General features: G+C 42.7%; 2 protein-coding genes across 2 annotated transcripts in view; both read right to left on the bottom strand.

The window, feature by feature from the left end:
* Positions 1 to 10,687, bottom strand: part of LOC135489878 (beta-2 adrenergic receptor-like) — a 43,700-nt gene extending 33,013 nt beyond the window's left edge. Inside the window, exon 1 of the mRNA XM_064775487.1 lies at positions 10,522 to 10,687. The gene's annotated coding sequence lies outside the window, so the exon portion shown is untranslated. The remainder of the gene's footprint in view (positions 1 to 10,521) is intronic.
* Positions 10,688 to 11,485: 798 nt separating this feature from the next.
* LOC135489532 (ventral anterior homeobox 1-like) lies at positions 11,486 to 22,838 on the bottom strand. Its single transcript, XM_064774924.1, has 3 exons — positions 21,389 to 22,838; positions 14,239 to 14,426; positions 11,486 to 11,926 (listed from the first exon to the last, which is right to left on the bottom strand). The coding sequence occupies exons 1-3, from the start codon at positions 21,645 to 21,647 to the stop codon at positions 11,723 to 11,725; spliced, it is 651 nt and encodes a 216-aa protein (XP_064630994.1). The 5' UTR covers positions 21,648 to 22,838; the 3' UTR covers positions 11,486 to 11,722.
* Between the last annotated feature and the right edge of the window lie 2,402 nt (positions 22,839 to 25,240).

Below are 25,240 nucleotides of genomic sequence, written 5' to 3'. Positions count from 1 at the left end.
TCGCCAGACGGCGCTCAAAGTAGCACACTTGTCTGCAACCTCCATTCCCAGGGGTCAATGCGCTCCCCAACTTCCGGTGTGCAACCTCTGTGATCAGGTTCAACAGTACGCGCAGGTGTGCAGATGCTGTTTGGGCAAAATGTCGCACCCCTGTTGGCTAATCAACCTCGACAATCAACCTCGTCCGCAGACTGCGATATTGCAATGATCTCTCATGCTCATGTGACATGTGCAAACTAAAATGTCAATGCACTCAGCAAATAAAAAAGACTGTCATTTCAGTAGAAGCATTAATGGATTGCTGTTTCGACGCGACTACTTTATTTCGGGGAATCCATTTTCCAGGTTACTTTATCGTCGATTTTGTTTCGTATCGTTTCGATGAATTCGTTCTTGCAACTGGCGATTCATTCCATTAGATGAGGTAAAACATGTAAAAACACACTCTACCGAATAACAAAAGACATTATCGGCATTTTTACCATCATGTGGAGTAGACAGGTCCATAAGAAGTGTGTGACTACGTATTATGACCGGCTTGCAAGACTTTACTCACAAACTTGCTGTAGCCAAACAACAAACGAGATGTTTTATTGCAGCGATCTGCGATAATTATTGCAGGAGACATTATCTCTCGTTTGCGGTGATCATCACAGGTGGCTGCGACCTGCCCATAAATATCAAAATCAGCGGTGACCGAGTTACCCACAGAAGATATTATCCTTCTATAATTGGTTTTTGGCGATAATTACAATTATCGCAGGTCGCAGCGACAGAAAATGCTCCTTTGCGGGGGGGGGGGCTCACGTGAAAGCCGATACGATATTAAGCATTATTTACACTTAACAGGGTGGTCGACTTGGTATGGCTGGAGGCACGTATCAACTGTTGCTTTTTCCTATAAACCTATAAAAGGCATAACAGGATATCGAAGACCGATGACTGTGGTCTGTGTCCGGTCGACCTTCTTAAGAATGGCTGGTCTGAGAATAACGCCGCCATTAAGATAAATTGTGTTCGCTTAAGAGGTAAATGCCGACAGCTTTCTTACCACTATGGTGGCATGCCGCTAGGGCAGCGCCGTGTGTCATAGTCATGGAAACAACCACCAGAGTGACCTGACCTTTGCTATTGACGTGGCTTTAAGGTCATCCAGTCACGAGGCTGATGTAAGGTCAAACCTGTGACAGGGTGACCGCAATTGCTACTTGTTCAGCATTGTGGTGTTGCACAAAACAACATTATCCTAATGTTCTTTCACAGTATCAACTCTTAATCCAGTCAACTATGACACCGGCTGCACAGGGTTGTGTAACAATAACATAACTATTTGTGGTCACATTATTACAGTTTGACAAGAGGTCAGCCAAGTACTATTGGCCAGGTCTATCTTAAAAACACTTTACTGCATGTAGCGACATTATGAGTTGTCATAGTTTAATTGACAGGTAGAGTCGTTTGGGGCATGTATCAGAGTGCAAGGAGGAGAACGGATGCGTCTCACGCCATGACGGCGAAAGAAGGTCATTGCTCCTTTGGTCGAGTTTAGTATCAATTACTTGGTGGGTGGACCTGAAGCCTCGCCCTGCCTGCAATATCCGCGGACATTTTTTTATAACAGAAAGAGTGCGAGCCAAATAAAACAAAATCTGTGACATTTGTATTCTTGAAAAATAATTTATGAAGTCGTACGACTGACTTGATTTTCAGCTGTATGATAGGTAATAAAAGTCGAGTAAGACATGTAATTAGTGTCACTAATGGCCTTTACTCGAAGTTCTCAAACGAAGGAAAAAATAAAATGAAATCAAGAAAATGTCGTGTTCTGATGTCTGTAACTCAATCAACTCTTCGGCAAATATCAAATATCATATACATGTTCATGCACTATTCATTTGTTGGTGTCTTTTAACTGAAGAGCTTATATGTAACACGTTCAACAGAGCAGGTCAAAAGTTGTCGGGGTTACTCCAATATAGCGTAGGCGAATATCATATCTCAAATATTACTTTTCATGCACAATAGTATTTTCGTGTCTGTTCACCAAAGGTCTTATATTCAAAGCAGGTCACAGATCGACATACGCCTGTCACGTAGCAGTTTCAGGCAACTTGAAAGTATAAAGCAAGGGGTTGATCGTAGGCACCACCAGTCTGACTGGAAGCAATTAACACTCCTTTTAAAGGAAGAGAATGGACGGCTGTTTGCTGGAAAACAAAGAACAGACTCCCAACCTCGAAATTGGCAATCAGTTCTAATAGCATTCCGCGAAGATGACGTCACTGCAGCTGCTGCCCTCTATTTCCCTAACGCTGAATTACAGGCAATGTCGGACAAACATGCGGTTTCGTAATGGATTCAGGCTTTCTAACTAGGGCAGTTAGATTCAATCTGGCACATGTCCGAGTGTTGGAAATACTACATAATTGTTCTGAATATTTCTCTCTCTGACTCTATGGTATCATTCATGCTAAAAACAATGCAGGCTCAAAGATAAATTGAGTTTGAAATAAGCTCAAATGCGTAGAAATAAGTGTCGATGTCCGACTGTCACGTGACTAAAACGTCATGAATATCTTATTCAAATGACCTTGTGAGCTATAAATAGTAACTTCGCGGGATGCTATCCTTAAGAACTTGATGCCGTCGTCGAACGCTGAGAAGTGAGAGACCACCAGATCAATTACACGTAAATAAGCAAGCATATGATGTTAGCGTGGTGGGGCTGCGGCGACTGACTTGCCTTGGTGAACACAATACCCCAGATAGGGCTGCTCTGCCAAGACAGATCGAATCACTCGCCCATTGCCTCGCCCTTTCTCATTCCGCTTACAAAATCATCTGCCTGCAAATAAATACATCAGACATCTTTATTGATCTAAAGCCGGAACAAGTCAGCATCAACATCCCCCCGGAGTGGGTCGGTGGCTGCTACATTAAGACGAATAATGAGGTATGTGGAGGAGACCAGGGCGGCTCAGCAGAAATTGCTGAAATGACGGAATCTGGCGAAACGGGGCAGAAACCGTCTAAAAACAGTACGAATTTATCGATATTGAATACATCTATGTAATAAATATTTACATCTCCATAAGTATCAAATAGTTTCAACCGCGATATATATTAAGCATTCTGAAAAAAAACACAAATGGTCTGTATTTTTTTCTGTCAGAACATTTCCTCATCGGGAAGTCAAAATGTAGCGAATGTTATAAATATTTGTTTGTTTACTTGTATATTTAATATGGACATTCTCTTACTATCGTAGACTATTTCGCGGTCCAATTTCCGAAGATGCCGCAGTTTCCACCGATTCTACAATTCAGCAATTTCAACAAATTCTGCTTTATAACCATTGCTATGCCGTGAGAGGCGAAGACCTAAAAACTAGCGGACAATGGAGTCTTTCCATTGAGGGTACGCCCTATTGTCCACGAATTCGATTAGAACAGAAACACAAAGGATCAGCCTACACTGAATAAGGGTCAGAGTGAGATGTGGGGAAAGTGAAAAAAACCCGATTGTCGTGTTATGGAGCTCTGTCATATTCCTAATCAATGACCCCAACAATAGGCTTGCCCTAAGTGGAAGAACCCCATTGTTCCCATTTAGATTGAGAGTATTACGTTGTCTCACTTTCCATTGTTCGCGGCTTTGATAAAAATGCTCTCACAAAAGATCGGCATACCAGGACAATAGGGCAGTGCACAAGTGAAAAGACTTTCGACTATGTTACACTCATAACCTTATATCATGTATACAGGGCGTCAAATAAAACATTGCCATTGCGTTTTTTACCCCTTACCTCGCAGTTCAAAGAATTCAGGCCTAGCCCAACACACGGTCTCCTTGCCCTGAATTCTCATTGTTCTGCGGTCTTATCAGAGGGTTATCAGGGAAAATCGTGATAACATCAACTCTCAAAGGCCCTATAACTGACCATCAAAGTGGAGCAAGTATCATACCAGTGATACTGTGATGGTCACATTCCTGAGTTTAACTGAGAACCTTTGGCCAGAACGATATGAAAAACACCAGACCAGCGAGTAATGCTTCTCCTCGACAACTGTAACCAGAGTTGGGAGCAAAACCATGGTATTGTTTTATTACTACGATCAGAGTGATTGACATGGATTAAAAATCCTCATCATGTCAGATACCCGCAGAATATTGATTCTACATATTTGCCATCTGTTCCTTCCGATTCGTTCCCATCGGTTGTTATTACCATGGCTACTTTCCAAAACGTGATTATTCCCCCAAAACAGAAAAGAATCTCTCTGACTTCACCAGCGAGATTGTTTTTCTTTTGTTGTCAAACATCAGTGGTTACCAGTCAGGCAGAATCCTTCATCGCCCGATAGGAGGCTGATCGAGCTATTCCTGCGAGCGACGGGCGGTAGGGCGATCAAGCTATTCCTGCGAGCGACGGCCGGTAGGGCGATCAAGCTATTCCTGCGAGCGACTGGCGGTAGGGCGATCAAGCTATTCCTGCGAGCGACGGGCGGTAGGGCGATCAAGCTATTCCTGCGAGCGACGGACGGTAGGGCGATCAAGCTATTCCTGCGAGCGACGGGCGGTAGGGCGATCCAGCTATTCCTGCGAGCGACGGGCGGTAGGGCGATCAAGCTATTCCCCTCGGTCGACAGGTGGTAGGCCAATCAAGCTATTCCTCTTGATCGACAGGTGGTAGGGCGATCAAGCTACTCCCCTCGATCGACAGGTGGAAGGCCAATCAAGCTATTCCTTTTGATCGCCTGTACCGAGCAATCGAGAAAACGTTACTGAAATCGTCAGGAACATGCAAAGATGCGATTTTTGTGCAAAAGGTTTTTACATACGGCCCTGGTCTATCGAGCTGTTTGGCGATGATCAATCTGCGCCGGATATGATAAGCTATTGAAATGAGATATAAGCTCTTAGGCTAAGCGCTTTATACTGAACATTCGATACATTCATTCCCCAGCCTATTCCAGAAACCAAGCAACCCACTGCCCTGCACGTGGCTTTTTCATGCGAGTGGCACTGGCTGAGCCTCGAACCCACGACCTTCCGAACAAAAGTCTGCCACTGTGCCACAGAACTTAACAGAATTACAGGGCGCAATCGGTGTGTGATAGCTTGATCGGGCTACGATCGCTACATCGAGGATCTTCGGCCTAGGGTTCGCCAGCGATAATGTTTTTTCTCCCTTGATCAAACATCGCTGGCTCTAATTAGTCCTCTTATCGTCTGTTATCTACTCCATTTCGCTCAGCAAACAATTCATATCTTGTAGATCGCCTCCTCCTCAAGGACAAACGAGATTCGGCGTCACAACGTGGCCGAATCGTGAGGCGAATTTGATTTCTCACTTGGCCATGTTTATCAACGTGAAAGGATTCGCAAACTGTACGAAGAGCTGCGAACGACGATGTGCGTCATCCTCGTTCGCGTCGTCGTCGTAACCCCTTGGCTCCAGAACTCAAAAGCAGTTTCGCCATCCGCCGTACGAACGACCAAGTACGAAGTCTGTCACGTTCATTTGCCCTTGCCAGTTTAGGCCTACCGACTACCATGGCTACACACCACTAATAGATTTTAAGCCATTTTCCTTTAGACATCAACCGCCATAAGTTTTTCCCAATATCTCACTCGAACCTAATATTTGCAGGGCAGAAAGTCCTCACCCAGGACAGAGATCCATATAATTTTTGACAGGTCATGAGCATGATAATTTCAGGGTTTGGGGGTCTGAAGTTTTTGGGGTCGTTTTTGTCTTAATTGCACGCGTCCAACACGTTTCACGGCTCAGCGGGTTAATTCGATCCCCAAATCCACGCCGGTGAACATATGAGGCTCAGAGGTTCATCAGAATGTTCGCCAGAAACAACTTTAATTCATGATATCAGAGAAACTACATTCTGATTGCACAGATAGCACCCCTACTGGACAGTGAGACCACGCATTGATTACTTAAAGTACTACTTTTCTATGCGATCTACGCTGATTGGTCAATTAGTGATGCGGAGCCCCATGCGAATCTGTTTCGATGGGCGATGTTAGCATGATTTGCAGGCGTTCGTGTTTGCGTTTTGGGTGTTTCGCAAAAACTCTCTATTTGTATTTCCCTGAAATTCCGGTATGACTCCACTACACCAGTTCACCGCCGCAGTTTTACCGCTTTCGCAGAATTTATCTTTCGGTCCTCGAAACCGACAACTTGCATCGAAGTTATAATCAAATACCTGTACGTACCCGTACAATTATCTTGGCTTACTAGGACCCGATAGGATATTTATCGATTCTTGAAATTGATGAAGAACTCCTGATCCCACACCACCCGGATAATATCTCTTTGTCGAGTGATTACGCGGGACAAGAATTACCCATTAAACCAATCGATTGCGAGGCCGGGGCGCGTTCCAGACAGGTACGCACGGAACATGCATTTGCAATCGAAAGAACCATTCAAAGAAGGTGAGAACAAACTTCATGTGAAACACCGCACGCTAGATTATACCGCGGAATGAGAAATGTCATTTATCGCGCCATTTTTGTTTGCTATCGGAGGCTTCTTTCCAAGGAGGTGAGAGCGTGATAAGAATGACACACTGCATGCTAAGATTACCAAGAAGGCGTTAAAAAAATAAGCTTAGGGTCCAGAAATAACTCGGAATGTAATCACTGGAACAAAATAAAATCATCGAAACGAAACGAAACGAAATATAACTTGCGGAATGCACACCCTCGAAATGAAATGTCGGAAATTCGGCAAGAAAATTTGCAGCTGATAGTGATGTCATTTCCTCCGACCGTAAGGTGCGTCAGGAATTTTAATCATTACCTTTATTTAGCCTTGGCGTTTTTGGCTTATCGACCCCCTGGGACACTGCCTCGTGGGGGTCGATGTTTATCATCAAGATATACCGTGATAATTTTGTTGATAAGACTGTAGAACAATGGGAATTTAGGCCTAAAGGTGCAAACGGGCATTGTTCAAAGATAATAGAGCGAGGGCTGAATTCTTTTAACTGCAAGGCAGGGGGCAAAATGATCCACGCCCAAAAACACAGTTTTCATGGTGGTCGATATGCATAAACTGGCAAGGTAAATACACGTAATGAATGCACTGTCCCCAACCTCCTGCTCGATACACTAATGGGACAGTCATCGATTTGGGCATTGAATGTGTTCTTTAACAACCTCACTTTCTGCCCCGCCGGGAACTTCCGGACAGGTGACTGATGGGTAAATAGATAAGACGGCCAAGTGGCCAGGAAGGTAATGTAGATCGTGACAAAATGTTACGGAAATAATAAACTGTACGCCGTATATGGCTTGACAGAAGCACTGACCTTCACACCGATCAGCGCCTCGTCTTCCAGCTGTTGCTACGGTTTCATTAACTGGGACCATTTCTGTCGCATGCGTACTTGCAATCCGTCTTTTGTCGCGGAGAATGAGACTTCCCAAATAAGCAGATATTTGTTTTTTTTGATGGCAAAGATTCTACTTGGCATTCCGCATTGCTATTTATCAGAGAAAATGACGGAGCAATCATTGTTTATTTAGCTGATCAACGTCAGTTTATCGTGAAGAGTCATTCAACAAGTTAAGTGAGTTTGCCAATCTATTGAACTATCTTAGATGCAGCGCATTCTTAATTCGTGGTGACGAAACGTTTGTAAATGGCCCGATTTGGCGATCAAAACTTCGTTTTCCGCCATTTTAGCGGGAACTATCGGCGACCGCGGAAACCGCGTGCGTTCGATTAATTTTGATTGATGAGTTGTCGCCCCGGCGAAACCGCGCGCGCACTTTGTTTGCAGGCACCGCTGGGTACACATGGAGTATTTGACCTGTCTGCTCTAATGGAATTAGACCTTCAGAGTTCTGTAAATACTGTTAACTGTCTGTCCTGTTTTGCGTGACAAGACTGTACATAGAGCACCCCAGCCAATTGGTATTCTCGCATTCCGCGTAAATCACCTTAAACGATAGACTGCCATGCCCACTCGTCGTACTACAGGCTCCTCCTGCAGGGATATGGGAAATCCTCCTGCAGGGATATGTGAAATCCTCCTGCAGGGATGTGTGAAATCATCTGCATGACTCTCTTTAAAAAATGAGCTATTTGTTAATATCAAATTGAATACGATTGCATCTGGTAGTTGAGAGCATCCCCTAAACACGAAGTAATGCGGCAGTGCTTCACCGAGATAGAGATCTTCATGAATAATTTCTCCCTGAGAATTTCCGTCAGCCCCAGCCTTTGTGATCTAGCTGTCATACCCTTTGGCATTATAATTTTAAAGTTTTATCAAATTCAAATGATTCATGTTTACTAATCAATATTGTCATCAGGGTTAAATATTATCAAAGGTGCTACCGGTTTACTCCATTAGAACATGTATTCTGACACCCGCATCAAGTACAGGAAATGGGTGATAAATCAAATCATGATCCAAAACACTCGACATAGTCATCAGCCTGAATCAAAATCATTTGAGTTATAACTCGATCTAAAAGAAATATCAAAGAGGCCATCACGGAAGCATTGCGCCGGGTCAAAGTATGCACTATTCTACCCTCCACCCCCCCCCCCCCCCCCCCCATCGCTGACACCACCTAACAGTTTTTCATACAGAAGATGTTTAGCGCTAGTGCATCGCGTGTTTGATGTTGTTAGCCAGTTTCCCGCCGCAACAGCCAAACATCTTGTCATCATTATAGAAATTACAGGTGCTTGATTTTCCAAACATGACATTTGTTGTCGGGGTAATTCAGAAACGAGAGGGGCTAGATGTTTCAATCGAGCTTCCAAGTTGCTGCCTCTCGAAAACCGCAAAAGACCGACCGGAAGATGCCAAATAATATACGCTATAAACGGTGCTAGTATCACTAAGGAACCGTTACCAATGACGAGGCTAGTCGATTGTGGGTCAATAAGACTCAAAATTCTGACGAAATATTAAAAAAAATTGCGTAAAAGGTAAATGACACATAAACAAAGACAAGAGGGAAAAGAAGATACAAATGGGAATACTTTGTAAATATAGGTCAATTTGGTTTTCAAATCAATACAAATTACTCATTGCGATCAGACAGCAGAACAATGGGAATTTAGGCCTGGTGCGAGCGGGCTTTGTTCAAAGACAATGGACCGGGAATTTAGGCCTGGTGCGAGCGGGCTTTGTTCAAAGACAATAGACCGTATTTTGGGCTCAGCCTGAATTCTTTAAATGCGAAAGGAAGGAAAGAATAACGTAATGTTTTCCTTCCCGTGCAAAATATTTTACACTGTTTTTTTCTCCAGAATAGACCAAAAACATAGATTTATTTGTTGCGGCTGACCTTCTTTCTGGTAAATATACCGAACGAATTTCGCATCGCACCGAATGATAGTCAGCCTACATTAGAAAAACACACCTTTAACTATCTAATTTTAGGAATTATTTTATTGAAATATTTCAAACTGAGGTAATTTTTGGAAAACGAAACATTCTGGAAGATCAACTACACGCGACCGATATAGCTCAAGGCTTTTTTAAATATCATAAAGGAATTGATTTTGGAATTATAAAATGTCTAAACAATATTGGAATTTTGGTATGATTCATTTTTGGAGAAAAGTAAAAAACTGAATGTTGATCTGCTTTGATGCTTCATGCTGAACTTTGTCAGAAAAAAATATGTCCTCGGGTCACTTGCGAACACGTCTAGATGAATAATGTATTTAGAAACATTTGTAAAATCTATGAAAGAATGATTCACACAACATCGTCGTATAAAAATTCTATATAAATAAAAGTTCAACAACAGATTCTATATAAAGATTATGAGGGTTGTAATGTATAATTTAAAACTTCACAGTTTATTTCATAAAACAAACATCTAGGATCGATTAAGTTTTCTTAAATATATCAATATAGGAAATTCCGATAGAAAATACATAGGCCTACAGATTTTTGTAACTGCCATTGGCAGAGACTTCTTAATCACTGCATTGTGTTGGAGACAGTAAAGGTCACATAAAATATGCAGTGGCTATATTTTTTCCCAGTCATAGGCGTGACAGAGGAGGAGAATTGGGGGCTACGGGCGACCCCTTTGGAAAACATCGTTACAATCAACAGAGATTTGCAAATAGCGTCTTAAAAAGAGCTGCCACGATCAAGAAACTACCATGAAATGCCATAAGTAAAGATACCCACGGTGTCCGAACAAAAACAAAACTCATTCGTACGCGATATCGCTCATGCATAACTAATTTGGGTTGTCGTATTCGCAGTTAATCAGGCAAATGGAAGGGTTGGCGGGTGATTACATAAGACGCTGTTACCCCTGTTACCTGCCTGAACAACTGCGAAAGTAATCATCACGATCAGTTCGGCTTGAGCGAAATCACGGACGAATAATATAATTCTGTCTTTGATTGGAGACCGAGATATCACTCTTAGGAAGTCTTTGGATTCCCATGAACTTGCATATTTGGATGCGATACGAAGCCCCCTTTAAGAAGAAATATAAAATATTTACCTGTAGACAATTAGGTCCGCCAAAAAACGAATTTAATGTATTATCCTATTTTGAAAAAAATCGAGAGGTATCCGTGTTATCAACATTGCACTTGTGTCGTCTTTCCATCGGGCAGATCAAAACGTCCTTTACGAATTCAAGTCCGCCCGGTTTTCACACATTTGTTCACAGCGATAGTTTGCCGTTATGTCGGAGCTCACACGACTTGCATGGCGTCGACCGCGAGCGAGATGCGAGCGCCGTCTCTCGAAATAACGTAAGACTCCGTTCAGGCGCTCTCCGAGCAGTAGCGAATTCGCCTGTAAGCCGAGGGTGTGGTCGGAAAGCCACGTGGTATCACGTCATGCTTAAAATGAACATGTTGTGTAGGGTTTACAATTCCCTGATTGTCGAGTATTGGTCTCTCAGTTCTGTTAATTCAGTTTGAAAAGAATTCATTTAAATCAACTCTATGGTCCATGTTGATATAATCATATTTCGAAAGTGTACCTGGTATCGTCATTGAACTGAAACATGACACAAGAGGCAAGTTTCTTGGAAACCTCGTTCACAGGCAAGTGCAATAACAGGCGAGTGGAAATCACACCACAGGCCAGTTGTGCGGAAATGGCTTGGGTGAATGCGTGACCCGAGAGAGCTCTAGCTGACCCTACGCGCGTCTTTCGAAACGAGCGGTGGCTTTGATGTTGAAACAATACATTCCTTTGTGACCTGTATGTTCTACTCCATGTGCACTACAGATATAATCTTACGAGTGTTCGCCGAAGTGAATTCGCACAGGACTTGACGGTGCGACAGTCGTGTTTCGTTCTTCTTTGTCGCGAAATCTGCCTTAAGTTATTAAATCAGAGACGACCTTTCACATTTCATGTAGGTTTATTCAGTTTAGAATATAAATATAACGAATACACATCAATGGTAATTTACAATGAATATGGTCGACCAGTAATAATGCAAATCGACCAGTAATAATGCGAATGGCGAAATTAAAATGTGCCCGGCAAACTGCTAAAGTTTTGCGGGAGTTTATTTTCGATTCAGATACTTCCGATTTCGCTAGTAACCAGATATGTTATGAGATGGCGCTGCAACTGACCTGCGTGAAATCGGTCAAATATGGGAATTTCTAGCGAAATTCGTCATTCGGGGTCCTTGCCTAACTACAGCTCACTATTGTCTATTGGCTGTTGCGACCAGAGTATTAGCTTTCGTATGTCCCGTTGTTATTGTCCATAGGAAATGGCGGGTAAAATGGCGGGAGATACGTCGGCTGTGGTGATGTATGTTGGAGCATGCGCAGTATGTTACACGTGGCCAAACTTTCGGCGTTTGCTTTCTTTGTTTCTTGGTCTTTGGCTTTGTCCCGCTTGAATTTCGTTCTTCGATTTTGGAACCAAACTTTGACCTGAAAAGACATGAAATGAGCCTGTTTATCAGATTGGTACCTAATCGCGTCACAGATGGCAGCACGACGAATTGAGACGATCGGTCATGCCCACCATTTTAATGAATAGATGAATAGGTTTCTATTATTGAAACAGTAGAAGAACAAATTTAGTAAAGCAAAATACCTTTGGCCGACTGACCTTTGAACAGTGCTTTTACTTGCATTCCGTTGTTGTTAAACAGGCGAATCTTCCCAAAATAAAAATCTCCGCCCAAACCGCTGTTATTTCTATAATTGTCATCCGATTGTCTTCAATGTATTGTTTATCTTGTCTTCTGCGGAGTCTCACCCCAAAACCCATACATTCTACTCCAGTGACAGGAGAGTTCCAAAACAGGAAGGGAGGCTCCGGCTCCCGGTGTTGACAACAATGTCTGCCCGTGCGAGCCCGGCACGGCGGAGACACATTAGGTAAGTGTTACCCTGAGAGGTGTTCCACCTGATAGTCTCAAGAAAATTCAAACGCGGACAAAAAAGCTCTCCCCGCTGCGCTTGGATATGATCTAAAATCATTTATATTACTGCTTCACACCTCCTATTGAGATGACAATGTCGCCATGTCATCCACAAGTGGGGGCCATTCTGCCGCAGGCTGGGGGGCCATGTCAAGAGCGGGTTTTACTGAATGAGATATTTACTTCGGTTTACCACCTCAGGTTTTGAATGACGGGGCCGCGACCTCTGTCTGAGGGATCCCTAAGAAGTTTGTGGAGTCACCTGTGCAAAAATCATTTCTCTTTTAATAGCATTTAATTGTACACTAGACCTTACAATGAAGTGTGGTTCACCAGAATTGCTTAGAACTACATCCATATTGAACGCATATTTGAGTCTGCTTAGGGTGGAATCAACTTTCTCGGGTTCATTCGGTACAAACTATCATATCATGATATTGTGTGACCAATACGTGACGTCTTGGTCTCACGTGATCTTGGTAGAGATTGTGGTAAATTCCATGAATGGACCGAAACTGTTGGCGCATTCTTCGCCCCCAATACGCGTTTCCTTTGTAAGGCAATCTTGTTCTTAACCTTATATCGGCCCATCCGATCATGAAAGCATACGAATGACTTAAACTACGCATACACTTGGTTTCAAGTCTAATGGGTTTAACTGAAGGAAAAACCTAGTTAGGTTGACGTCAGCGCTAGTAGTAAAACTTGTTGTGATCAACCAGGGCTGAGTTGTTCAAAACCACGTTAGCTTTGATGAGACGTTAAGTCTTAACGTGAACATTTCAGTGGGTTTTACTGAAAGAGATAACGTCCTTGAGGATACTTAACATAACCGTTAGGGATAACGTGACTTTTGTGCTTTTGAACAACCGGGCCCAGGCCTCTTCCAACTATCATGCTTCGTACCTTAATTCGCACGTCATTCGTTAGGGTACGAAACCTGTCTTTTGCCAATTGAATGTTGAGGGTTGGCACAAACTGAAAATATTTTAACAATCGCCAAATGTTGCACCCAACTCCAGTGGAGAAAGAAAGGGGATTTCAAAATATTACAGGCCAATATAGGCCCAAATATATTCATTCAAAGCACTAATCGATTGCTCGATAGAATCACCATGTCCAGATGACCCCTCTAAATATGTCGTAACATTCGAGAGTGTTCTGTGACAAGTGTATTATGTGTAATAATGCAACAGGTCTTCTACAGCTTGGGTCACGAGACCAAATTAGCTGGGACCTATCACTCATAGTATAGCAGTTACCAAGATGTTCAAATTCTTATATGGCGAGTGTCATTGAACGTACAGAGGGTGATTGACATACGTCTCAATATGATCCAATTACTAATGATTGAAGTCCGAAAACAATTACCAACTTGTCAATCATTCTATCAATTTAGTTCTCTCACTCCAGAATGATCACTGAAGAAATCCGGAACAAAACAAAACGAAATATAAACGAGTGAAGTGCACCCATTGAAATGTAGTGTTCTACAAAGGAATCTTGATCATTTCGTCGATTCCGATAACTTCATTTCATTTCATTTTGTTTTATTCCATTCCGAGTTCAGCAGTAATGCGTCAGAATGGACCCCCATGTAAGCTGTTTCGTGGGGCTAGGTGCTATCAAGATTTGCCCCGATAACCCTTTGACAAGACTGCAAAACAATGGGAATTTAGGCCTAGGTGCGAGCGGGCTTTGTTCAAATACAAAAAACCATGTACATGTATTTGACTGGGCCTGATCTATTTTGACTGCGGGGTAAAGGGTAAAAACGTAATGCAGCATCCTGAAATGGCTTCTCTCCATACATACTTGTGTTTCTGATAAGCTGAGTCTCTGAGCGAGGTCCGTCCTCTCGCGGCCCACCAGGTATTGGTTCCGCTGGAACTCCCGCTCAAGATAGTACAGCTGCTCCGCAGAGAATGTTGTGCGCGCCCTCTTTGGGCGGTCCAAGTCGAGGGCTTTTGGGAAGACTAGTTCTTTTATCACACCGTTGGCGTCTGAAAAAGAGCAAATGGATAATCTCAGCAGATGCAAAGATGAGTCTTGGGTTTTCCTTTCTCAAGCAGACATAACAATATTCGAGCAAATCAGCTTACATGTTGTCACTGTACATTTTTACATTGCGATTGCTTAGTGTACGTGTCGTCAGACTGAAAATGGCCTCGACCACAGATCCGCCAAATATAATCAAAGTTCAAATGGTCCTTTGCTGGATTCAACTTTGATTTTTGGTCACGCGACTTGACTTGGTGGCTACAGTGGCTTATGACATCGATCAGTAACTTCATTAGTTGAGTAATAATCCATGATTAATTGCAGAAGGCGGATCGCGTGACAGTGACGGGTCTATCGGGGGTTGGGATTGCTTGCAACAGCATCTAACCAAGTTCTCTCTCCACGCAGCGAAGTGAAGTCAACTTCCTCGATCGTGGATTCGACGTGATCAAGATTTGCTATGATAACCCTTTGATAAGACAGTTGTAACAATAGGAATTTAGGCCTAGTTGGCTTTGTTTAAAGACAATAGACCGTGTAATGGGCTCGGCCTGAATTCTCTAACTGTGAGGTAAGGGCAAAATAACGGAATAATGACTTAAATCAACGAATTAGGTCTTTTCACACATCGAACGTTTGACGCTTGACGGGCCATGCCTCGTGGAAGCAAGGTGTACCAGTGTCACGGCGGTAACGCATCAATGATGCTACTGCGACGTAGGTAGATATTTCCTACCCGCCGACAAAACCATTTCTAATCCATTATCTTTGTATTTTGAATTTCTAAACAATGGCCTCATTATACGTTATGATAATGGGTCATTCTTTTTCCGCTTATCGAGCTCTTCTGAAGACATCACTTCAGAATCAGCCCAGTGATGAATTTCCTTCAGTAATAAGATGGAAATCATTGTTTAAGCGATGCGATTAGATTAAAAGCATGTTGAGATCGCTTTGACATTGCTATAAGCGACGTGGACAGAAGGCAAACAATCACTGACTCGCACCTCGACACTCTCGGTGACAATCAGCCGAGGGGGTGGTAATGCCCACCGCGTTCAAGTGTTGCCATTGAAAAACAATACCGAGTCTGGTGTTTTTACGCCTAAAGAAACATCCCCTTCTCCATTGAATACACCATTGGCTATTTCCCCCAAAGAAACGCCATCGCTCGGGGGCAAAATAGGAGTTATGTATCCTGGAAGGGTTTGCTTGAGTTGGTTTAGCCCTATGAGGCTGCGGACCCCTATCGGATCCTCAAACGTATCATCTGCCACGGGCGAGCGCGGGCACTCGGAGGACCGGAGGCAACGCCGCTGGCTACTGATAAATGAGTGAACGCTTCGAGGGCGTTCGACTCCGGCTGAAGCCCCGCTAGCAGCGCTCGCGAGGCATTGTTGTCCAAGACGCATCCCGTCCTAAATAATCATTAGTTTTTGATACAGTTCTCCTAATTGGTTTGCCATGCGTTACTCTATTTTAAGTTGCAACTGATAATGCGCGACCGATGCTGAGCTAAGGCGAATAATGCTGCCCCGGCCGACCACCGGCCATATGCCGAGTTTCAGGCAAGAAGTCTCGATATAGCCGGACCGCATCAGAGTCATCCTACCTATTAATATCCCATTGACTCCTCACACGAACGATTGAGTCAATTCCCACTTTATCGCAATGTGATTACTTGCATCCACTGAATAACTTTGTGATGTTCCTATATTTTCCCCTTCGATTATCGCAGTCACTCCATTTGAAGTGACACAAATAAGATTATTCATCACGTTATTTTGCCCTTTACCTCACAGTTTAAGAAGTCAGGGCTCACCCAATACACAGTCTATTGTCTTTAAACAAAGCCCGCTCGCAACAGGCCTAAATTCATATTGTTCTACTCTCTTATCAAAGGGTATAAAGACAAATATTGACAACATCGACCCCCACGAACAGCTTTCATGGCGGTCGATAGGGCGAAATCGACAAGGGCAGATACACGTAATTTTTTATTTTAAATACATTATAACTCCCATCAATCATAGATTTACCAAATTTCTGTTCGAGTTCAGTACTTAAAAATGTATATTGTTGGATCCCCTGTTTGAAGCCAAGTCTACGTCCATCACACTGATGTTTGGCAATTCTCGGTGAATTCGCGTTGAAATCTTGTCGCAATGTCCATTTCTTTACCGAAGGGTTCGGCTGGTGAAGGCCTAGACTGATGAGACGTTTGCGCGTGATGAACCTGCGTGACTCTAACGAAAACAAATCGGAAATATTTCATTAATATCTTTATTTTTACATGCCATGCTTATTCAGACCTACCAGAAAAATTAATCTTTTGCTTGTTCCTGATTAAGATAATAATCAACATCTTTCATGAATAATCGTATCTGTCAATGATTCGCAGACTAAGCACACGACAAACTGATGATAATAGCTTCTTTGGCGGCCATTTTGATTCTTTAGAGACCTGCAGGTGTGTAGCACTTAACAAATTGAGTTTGAATGATATATGAAGAATGGGATCATAATTATTACTCAAAGTTATCAGATGATTATCTTGCACGGTGAAGAAAGGAAGAGCTATTAAAATATATATGTATGCACAGAAAGCAACCTCAAACTCATTTATTGGTCTTGTTAGTGCTATTAGCGACTTGCGTACAGTTAATGACTTTTCCGACGATGCGGGCTCGGAACATTTGAACGTTTCTGATGAGTGTAGCTTAGTTAATCAGAGGCCAAGTTAGAAGACACTAACGCTCGTCCGCCATGTTTTGAACGACTGGTCAGCCATGTTTCAAATGCCCTCAGATATGATACCAGCAGGCCGCAGTGGCGCTACCGTATTCACAAACAAAGCACAGATATGAGCATCAGTTCATAAATCTTACTAAAAGTGGCCATTGCGACATCCCGCGAACATTGCCACCTCATCAGACAGTTCCTCAATACACGCATGGTTTTAATATTAGCAAAGCGGGAAATTGTTTTGTATCTTTAAAACTCGAAAAATAGTTGTGTGCTTCTATAATCATCAGAGGGTGTCATGTTCATCTCCTGATTATGTATCTTATGAATTCACTTTGCCAACATTGTGAAAGGGCAAATTTTAAAGGCCACTTTGAAACTGAAAATGGTACAGATGGCAAAAAAGACGCCATTCTGTCAAGCTTATACGTGAAATGAAAAACTGATAAATATCACGTTTTCTAACAACGGCTTCATGGCATAGTGGGTAAGACGGCAAGGATCTAGTGTCGAGGGTTCCGAGTTCGAATCCGCTCGAGAAATATTTTTCATTTTTTCTTTACACGAGAGCGTCTCTGTGACCTGTCTCATCAATGAACGTGTTGTTTGTGCAGTCCAGTCAGACCAGTCGCCTGGTGTCTATCATATTTCAAGTGCAGGGCGGTCGGGCGTTTGTGTTTTCTAACTTGGCTGTCAGGGTTTTTTTGCAAGAATGTCAGCTTTAATGTTTAAAAAACTCAAAACAAATCTCCGGCGTGTCTGACATCTGTCTGTCAGCAGCAGTGGTGATCAACTTGGTGGGACCGACTTCAACATTCGCTAAAATGCAAATGATCTTTTTAATTTGCCAAGGTCGTATCTCTTAGATCGATTCGAGGACCCGACTGTTTGCATCTGTCGCCACTTGACATCCCAATGCATTGTTTTCCTGATGAGAGTTTTAAAAAGTTTCAAAGACGCTAAAGCAGAACAACCATAGTTGGAGCTTGAGTCGGCTGTTTGAGCAACACAGGCCGAATTTGTGGGGAGCAAAATCCTTTTCAAACATTTGGCAAACAAAACCTAATCCTTACGTTTATTTTCCCTTCGTCGGTTTCGGCCTATCGACCGCCATGAAAATTGTTTCGCGGGGGTCGATGTTAGCAAGATTCGCTCCGATAATCCTTTGATAAGACAGTAGAAGAATGGGAATTTAGGCCTGGTGCGAGCGTGCTTTGTTTGAAGACAATGGACCGTGTAGGGGCTAGGCCTGAATGCGAGGTAAGGGATAAAAAAAGTAATGGTGCTGGGTGAAGTATCAACATAATCTGGTTATTTTTCCTCGCAGAACGAGCCACTTTTAGCGAGTTGATACCGTTTCGCCTTTGGCACTGTGGAGCGTGCAGCACTCAGCCGCTGAAGTCACTTCATGACATGAATCACGGCGCCTCACTTTCTGTGACCCAGGCCGGCACTTACCGCATTGTCAGGCGGAGATCTAGTGTCGAATTAAACAATCCAATTCACGACTGTCCGCGCCAGATTTGCCCTCGGCCGAACGATCCACGCGGGATGAAACAAGGAAACTTGATCCGTTAGTTATAGAAACCTACAATTATTTCGATCGCTCCATACGGTATGGTCTTCCCAGGGGCCAAAGTTTAGGTTTGAATTACTCACAATCTTACCATTATTGTCGAATTGTGCTTTTTGTCGCCACCGATGCCAGGACCATGTGTTCTTTTTGGTTATCATGGTTATGTAGATGCAATAAGACAAAGGGCTTGATTGATTCAGAGCCTACCTGCGTCTCGGGGCGGGTGTTTTGATCGGGAAGACTATGTTATAACATATGTTTCCGGTGGCTGTTGAGATCAAGTTGTCGGCGAAATCAAGATATGACGACCGGCCACATCTGTCCGGTCCTTGTTTTACATGCTCCCTTTAAAATGATGTGTCAGTTTTCTCGTGTCATTAAGTGTCGGCCATTGTTTCCTGGGCGATCAGGTCGCGGTGAACATAATCAACTTTGATCCCGGACATTACCGTTTTGTCGGATATCTTGAGCGAAATCTTAACACAATTTGAGATGTAAGCACCTTATATGAAAAAAGAATGTGATCGAAAACACTGCTTCAGATCCGTCATCCAAGTCATTACGTTTACTTGCCCCTAATTCGCAGTTAAAAGAATTCAGGCCGAGCCCAATACACGGTCTATTGTCTTTGAACAAAGCCCGCTCGCACCTAGGCCTAAATTCCCATTGTTCAGCTGTCTGATCAAATGGTATCAAGATAAATCTTGATAACATCGACCCCACGAACAGCTTTATCGGGGGTTGATAGGCCTAAACCGACAAAGGCAAATGAACGGAATGTCGGCGTTCAGTTGTTTGAAAGATTGAATAGTCAATTTCTTGGTCAACGGCTTCACGAAAAATATGAGGAGGTTAGATGTGAAGAAATGGTCACCTAACGGTTACGACGGCCACCCTGGACGAATGGTGAATTCTTTGTTATCTATTTTGTTACAATACAGAAATGGCGTGTATTCCACACGCGACGGAAGTACCTTAATTAGTAATTAACCACCAATAGATGATTAATTATGTATCAATTAAAGCATCCCAGACGAGAGAGGACTTAAATGGATTGATTTGTCCGAATTAACCACCAACTGAGAAGGAGACTGGCCTGTTCTGGAGATAGAAATGTCATTATCTCTTGCCTTGTTGTCTAGATTGACTATGAAATGGCGCATCATCAATGGTAGGATATTGCAAAGTTTGATCATGGAGTTGGTAAAGTTAATTTATATCACGTAAATAGTTCAAAATAGTTCATCCAATATAAAGTATCATTACAGAATTAAGCTGATTAATATAATTAATTCAGTTTGTTCGTGTTTTGTTTGACTTATCTGATTATAGTTTCTGTCATAAATACCCAGTAGATATTAACATGTCAAGCACTGCCATCTTATGCTTTTTGAAATATCAATATTGTTAAAGTACGATGCGTTTTTTGGACGATCCGGTGTGGTCTTCAACCCAAGCCAAGATTTGTTTTGATTATGTTGTTTTTTTCCTTTGAACTGACATGACTGATGGAACCTAACCCCTTCCTGACCCAAGTAAATGACCGAAGTGTGGCAAATACTATTTTACCATTAATAACACATAACATAGAGCAATCATCTCTTGACGTGTTTGTGACAGTATAACTATTTAATAGCCCTAGTGCCAGACGAAATAGTGAAACTGTTTTTTATTAATGCATCTGGCGATCTTTTGCTCATGATTTGTTAAATTTCCTTAGGTCCCACTTTGTCCCACTTTGTCTCATTTGCAAATGTTAAATGATCAGTCCTGTCGATGACTTGATGACCAGCATCGTTTAGACCAGCAGCAAACAAACTAAGTGTTCCCAAATCCGCGTTTCTTCTTTGTGGCAATTATACATTGTAAGTAATCCGCTGTGCAAGGGATAGTAGTCCTTGGGCTGATAGTCCGTGTAACAATAGCCCGCATTGCTAAATGTTTTGGTTAGGGTTAGCGGTACAATAGATCATGCTGCTTAATTGGTCAAATACAATGCCAACGGACTATGACTCCAGGGGGACTATATCCGCTGTCACACCGCCACTGAGCTGAAATTAAAAGATCTGACTATTTTGGAGGGGAGGGCAGTGATTAATTTAGATATTTTCTAAGTTTTGTGATCATGACATGCCCTTGCCTGTTTAAGCCTATCGAATCGACCCCCATGGACGTTGTTAGGTGGGGTTCGTGGATGTAATCCAGATTCGACGTGGTCACCCTTTGATTACAATGGGAATAAGGCCTGGATGCGAGCCGGTGTAACATCTGTGGTTGTTTCCCATGTGTCAGTGTTTCCAAACAATAGGCAGCTAGAGAGACCATGACTTTTCAATAGGGGGAAACACAGAAAAACTTGTCAATCTATCTTTTAGCGTTCCCAAACAATGAGGGGAAACACTCAAAAATAGAAACACTCAAAAACATTACACCGGCTTTGTTTAGAGACAATAGAACGTGGGCTAGGCCTGAATTCCTTTGACTGTGTGGGACAGAAAAGGTAATGTCAATCCGTATAGATAGTTTTAAGTTTTCAACGAACCACTTCACGTAACATCAAGAGTAAATGAAGACTGTTCTCAGAACAAATGGAAGTCTTTATTTTTTCTTGGTAACAGGTAAAACGTTGGATTTCATACTCACCGGTTATTTTAAGCGTCCGGCAGTAATCAGGGTATTTCTTGTCACCCTCGCCGTCTGAGGCGTCTATGGAGTTTTCGTTATCCTCGCTGTCCTTGGCCAGTTCATCATCATAACCTTTCACCTGTCTTTCCCTAGACACCTGTTTCATCACCTCAGCGTCATTCCCCACTCTCCCACGCACGCCGAACATAAAGTTAGGAAAGCTTTCTGACTCTGCCATATCTTTATGGCACTCCGTTTCAATATTTCCTCTGGACATTTTTTAACGAAATGTTTCTTAAATCGTAATGGAAACTTATCAATATCGTGACTTATTTTATGATCAATTATCCCTGTGTAACTGCCAATCCACTCTGGGACTTGACATGCAAGAGGAATGTCTACCTGGTCGAAGAAATCGATTTGACACTTTTAAGTACTATTTCTGAAATTGTGTTTCGTCGCCATTGTTTGTCTTTTCGATGTGTTATGCTGTGATAAAAGTTTGTATTTCAGAGACGATGAAGTATATTTGAATAACATTAAGTCTGTCCTTTGATCACATCCGGGTATTATTCTGGTGATAGGAATCGAACTTTCCCGAGTATCGAAGTCCTGACAACTTGTTACAACATCCAGAAAATACACAACCTCCTTTTCCAGGTTTTGAATTGGAATACTAAACAAACATTCATACGTTTCAGCGGCCTGTGTATCCACATCCCATACTTCAATAGGATAAAAATATCTACGAAGACCCTCTCAAAGACTTACTTTCAAACTGTTTATTCGTGGATAGTTTTTCCGATAGTTTCCCACCAGCGATGGCGCCTTGATCAGTCTTCCAGCGTCACGGTCGCCTCTCAAACTATGTGAAGTGTCGTGTCGTCTCGCCCGATGACACCACTTCAACCGAATGATGATAGTTTAAATCAACCTGCTATTGGAGAGCGATCGGGCTGTCACTCGATCGGATCGCAGCCACGAGGCCCAGACCGTGTGAAGAAACGATTAGGGTCTCTTTAAGTGTGATATGATCAACCTTTGACCAAAGTAGAAAACTCGTGTGATATATTGGAACCTCCTATCCTATGCTATCTGTCAAAATACATAACAGACGAAAAAACTATAAAATGCATGTATGACAAGCGATCCTTTCCTCGGAATGACTATCATTTAGGCAGAGAGTTTCCGTCGAGTCATAAAAAACGATATTTTACACCCAGATAATGTAAAAAAATGTCATGAATTGTGATGTATTGTTGACACACGATATCCTTGTATTCCACTGAACATGAGAAATATTGCTTCTGAGTGATCCTGTAACGCTCCTTCGGCCACTGGGATAAGAATGTAAGTGCGACACGACGGAACCGTCTTGGTCTTAAGTTCCTCCTTGATGAGTGACGATTGTTTTTCACGCGATGCTTTCACTGAGAGTGTCTTCGATGACAGCCATTGGGCGGAGCCCTCCCCGTCATCTGGCGACCACCGTCGAAGATCGGAAACCCTACCGTGAAACAAAAACACGACCTCGATTTAGAAACCCACAAGTCATTCCAACATTTAAAATGAAACGGGAAGACCATACTTCCTGACGTGGCGCCGCGAATGATTGACAGCGCAAATCTATTATTGTGGTCACGTGAATAGTTTGATTGACACTGATTGGCTGGCAGGCAAGGTGCATGCTGTTTTCTGTGAAAAGTAACATCGCAACACTATTACCATCATTATTATGTTATCTATTTTGTCCCACCCTACGTCTTCAAGGAGAAAAGCTGCTTTGTTTTCGATGAGTTAGATGCGTTAGGCGTAGGATTAATTATGAATGCCTGTGGTTTAGAGAAGTTGGTGTAAAGACGCCCCATCGATTTCCAGAACGGATTGACAGATTCGATACCATGTCTTAAGAAAGTGTACCGTGTGACCCCGGCGACTCTAAATATCACTCACAACTTGACAAAGGCCACTAGAATTGGGAATAAGGAACCTTTGAGGAAACGTAAACATAAAAAATAATAACAACAAGTTTGCACTTGATGACCGGGGAAGAGTCACTGGTATGATTGGAGTTGTGTGAGAATTGGTTGGATCGCGCCCTGGCGTCAAATATGACAAACATATTCGCCATCGGGTGTTCGGCAAGAAGCATCCGAGGCGAAACAGATAGATCAATGCATTTGAGTTTTAATCTACAGATACTTGATTTTGCATTGGTCATTTTTTTATATAGACTCATTAACGAAATGTTTCTCCGTGTAATGATCATTTTATATCGCTCAAGCTAACATTTCAGATAATTGATATTTTCAGTTAATAGTTTAATGAAGGACAGACTATGAAAAGTTTGACCACTGTGATCGCGGCCGTCCCCCGAGGCCAATGGTTGCAGGGAGGGGTATTCATCGTTAAGAACAACAGCCCGTCTGGCGCAGACTGCAGCGAGACTATAGTTTAGTTAAATCAGCCATTATGAAATACCCCCTCGTCACCCTTAGGGCACAAAACCCTCAGCATATGCCTCAAAGACAACGATAGAACAATACTAAATCAACGCTCCGAGAAATTGAATTCTAATCTATGAAAATAAGAAAGAAAAATGGCTGTCCGTTCCAAGGAAAACGTCTTAACTTTAGTGTACAATTTGTCATGTTTGTACTGAAATTACACGTCATTTTATCCTGACATCATTGCCTTGAAATTCGGGGATTTTTAACCAGGATGCGTCGTTGGGGATATGCTGATTAAAATTAGATTATGTTGTTAAACGTATTAAGGGAGGCGAGGGAAGATAGGGGATGGTGGCCAAGTTTTGTCTGAGTTAGACAATGCCGCCGCGTGTTATGTGTTTCAGGGGCATTCCCGGGCCTGTTCCAACTGCCATGAGGAGCGAAAGCTAACGGTCAATCACTTCATACTTTGTTTTGACGAGAAAAAATGACTGACGAAATCAACGGCTTCGAGCCCTCAGTCATGAAAGTGAGTTTATGGCGCACAGAATGGACTTACCGTTTACCATTACAATGGATTCCATTACGTTTTTGTACGCCCCCTTCCTCGCAGTTAGACGAATTTAGGCCTAGCCCAATACCCGGTCTATTGTCTTTATACAAAGCCCGCTCGCAGCTAGGCCATTGTTCCACTTCTTATTAACGGGTTATCAGGGCAAATCTTGATTAACTCTTGCCGCTTTAGGCCTAACGACCCCCTCGAAAGCTGTTTCGCGGGGTCGATGTTATCAATATCTTTCCTGACAACATTTCGATTAGACAGTAGAACAATGGAATTTAGGCCTAAATGTAGGTGCGAACGGGCTTTGTTTACAGACAATGGACCGTGTATTAGGCTAGGCCTGAATTCTTTTAACTGCCATGTAAGGGGCGTGCAAAATAAGGTAAAAAAGGCTGGTCGATGTTTTACATTGTGGGCATAATGGGCCCCTCAGTGCCGCCTAACGGGGAGGATGGGCTTTTACATCTTGAGGCTTGACTCTGGGCAACAGCGCGAACCAACCTCACGGGGCAGGCCGCGGGATACTGGTTCAAGTGCGAACAGTTTGATGAACATTTGGCGGAAAATCGTCAAGTGATATTCTAGTGATTGTTTGTAATTTCTAATTAGATTTGAAGTGTTACCTATTGTGCTGACGGGTATCATATTGTGGCGACACGTAGTCAAACGCTTGGATAGGATCGGTAATCAATAGAGATAATGAAGTTTATTATACAGGGTTGTCCAGAAAAAGGGGTCAGTTTTAGTTTTTTGTTTAAATATCTTTTTCGAAGGAGTTTGCGTGATCTCATAAGCACAAACACTTAAAAAAGCAACTGAAAGCCATACCGTTTACAGACCATTTTGACTAATGTTGAA

The sequence above is a fragment of the Lineus longissimus genome, chromosome 6 (genome assembly GCF_910592395.1).
Source record: "Lineus longissimus chromosome 6, tnLinLong1.2, whole genome shotgun sequence".
Taxonomy (NCBI): domain Eukaryota; kingdom Metazoa; phylum Nemertea; class Pilidiophora; order Heteronemertea; family Lineidae; genus Lineus; species Lineus longissimus.
This window is presented reverse-complemented; position numbering and strand designations above follow the sequence as displayed.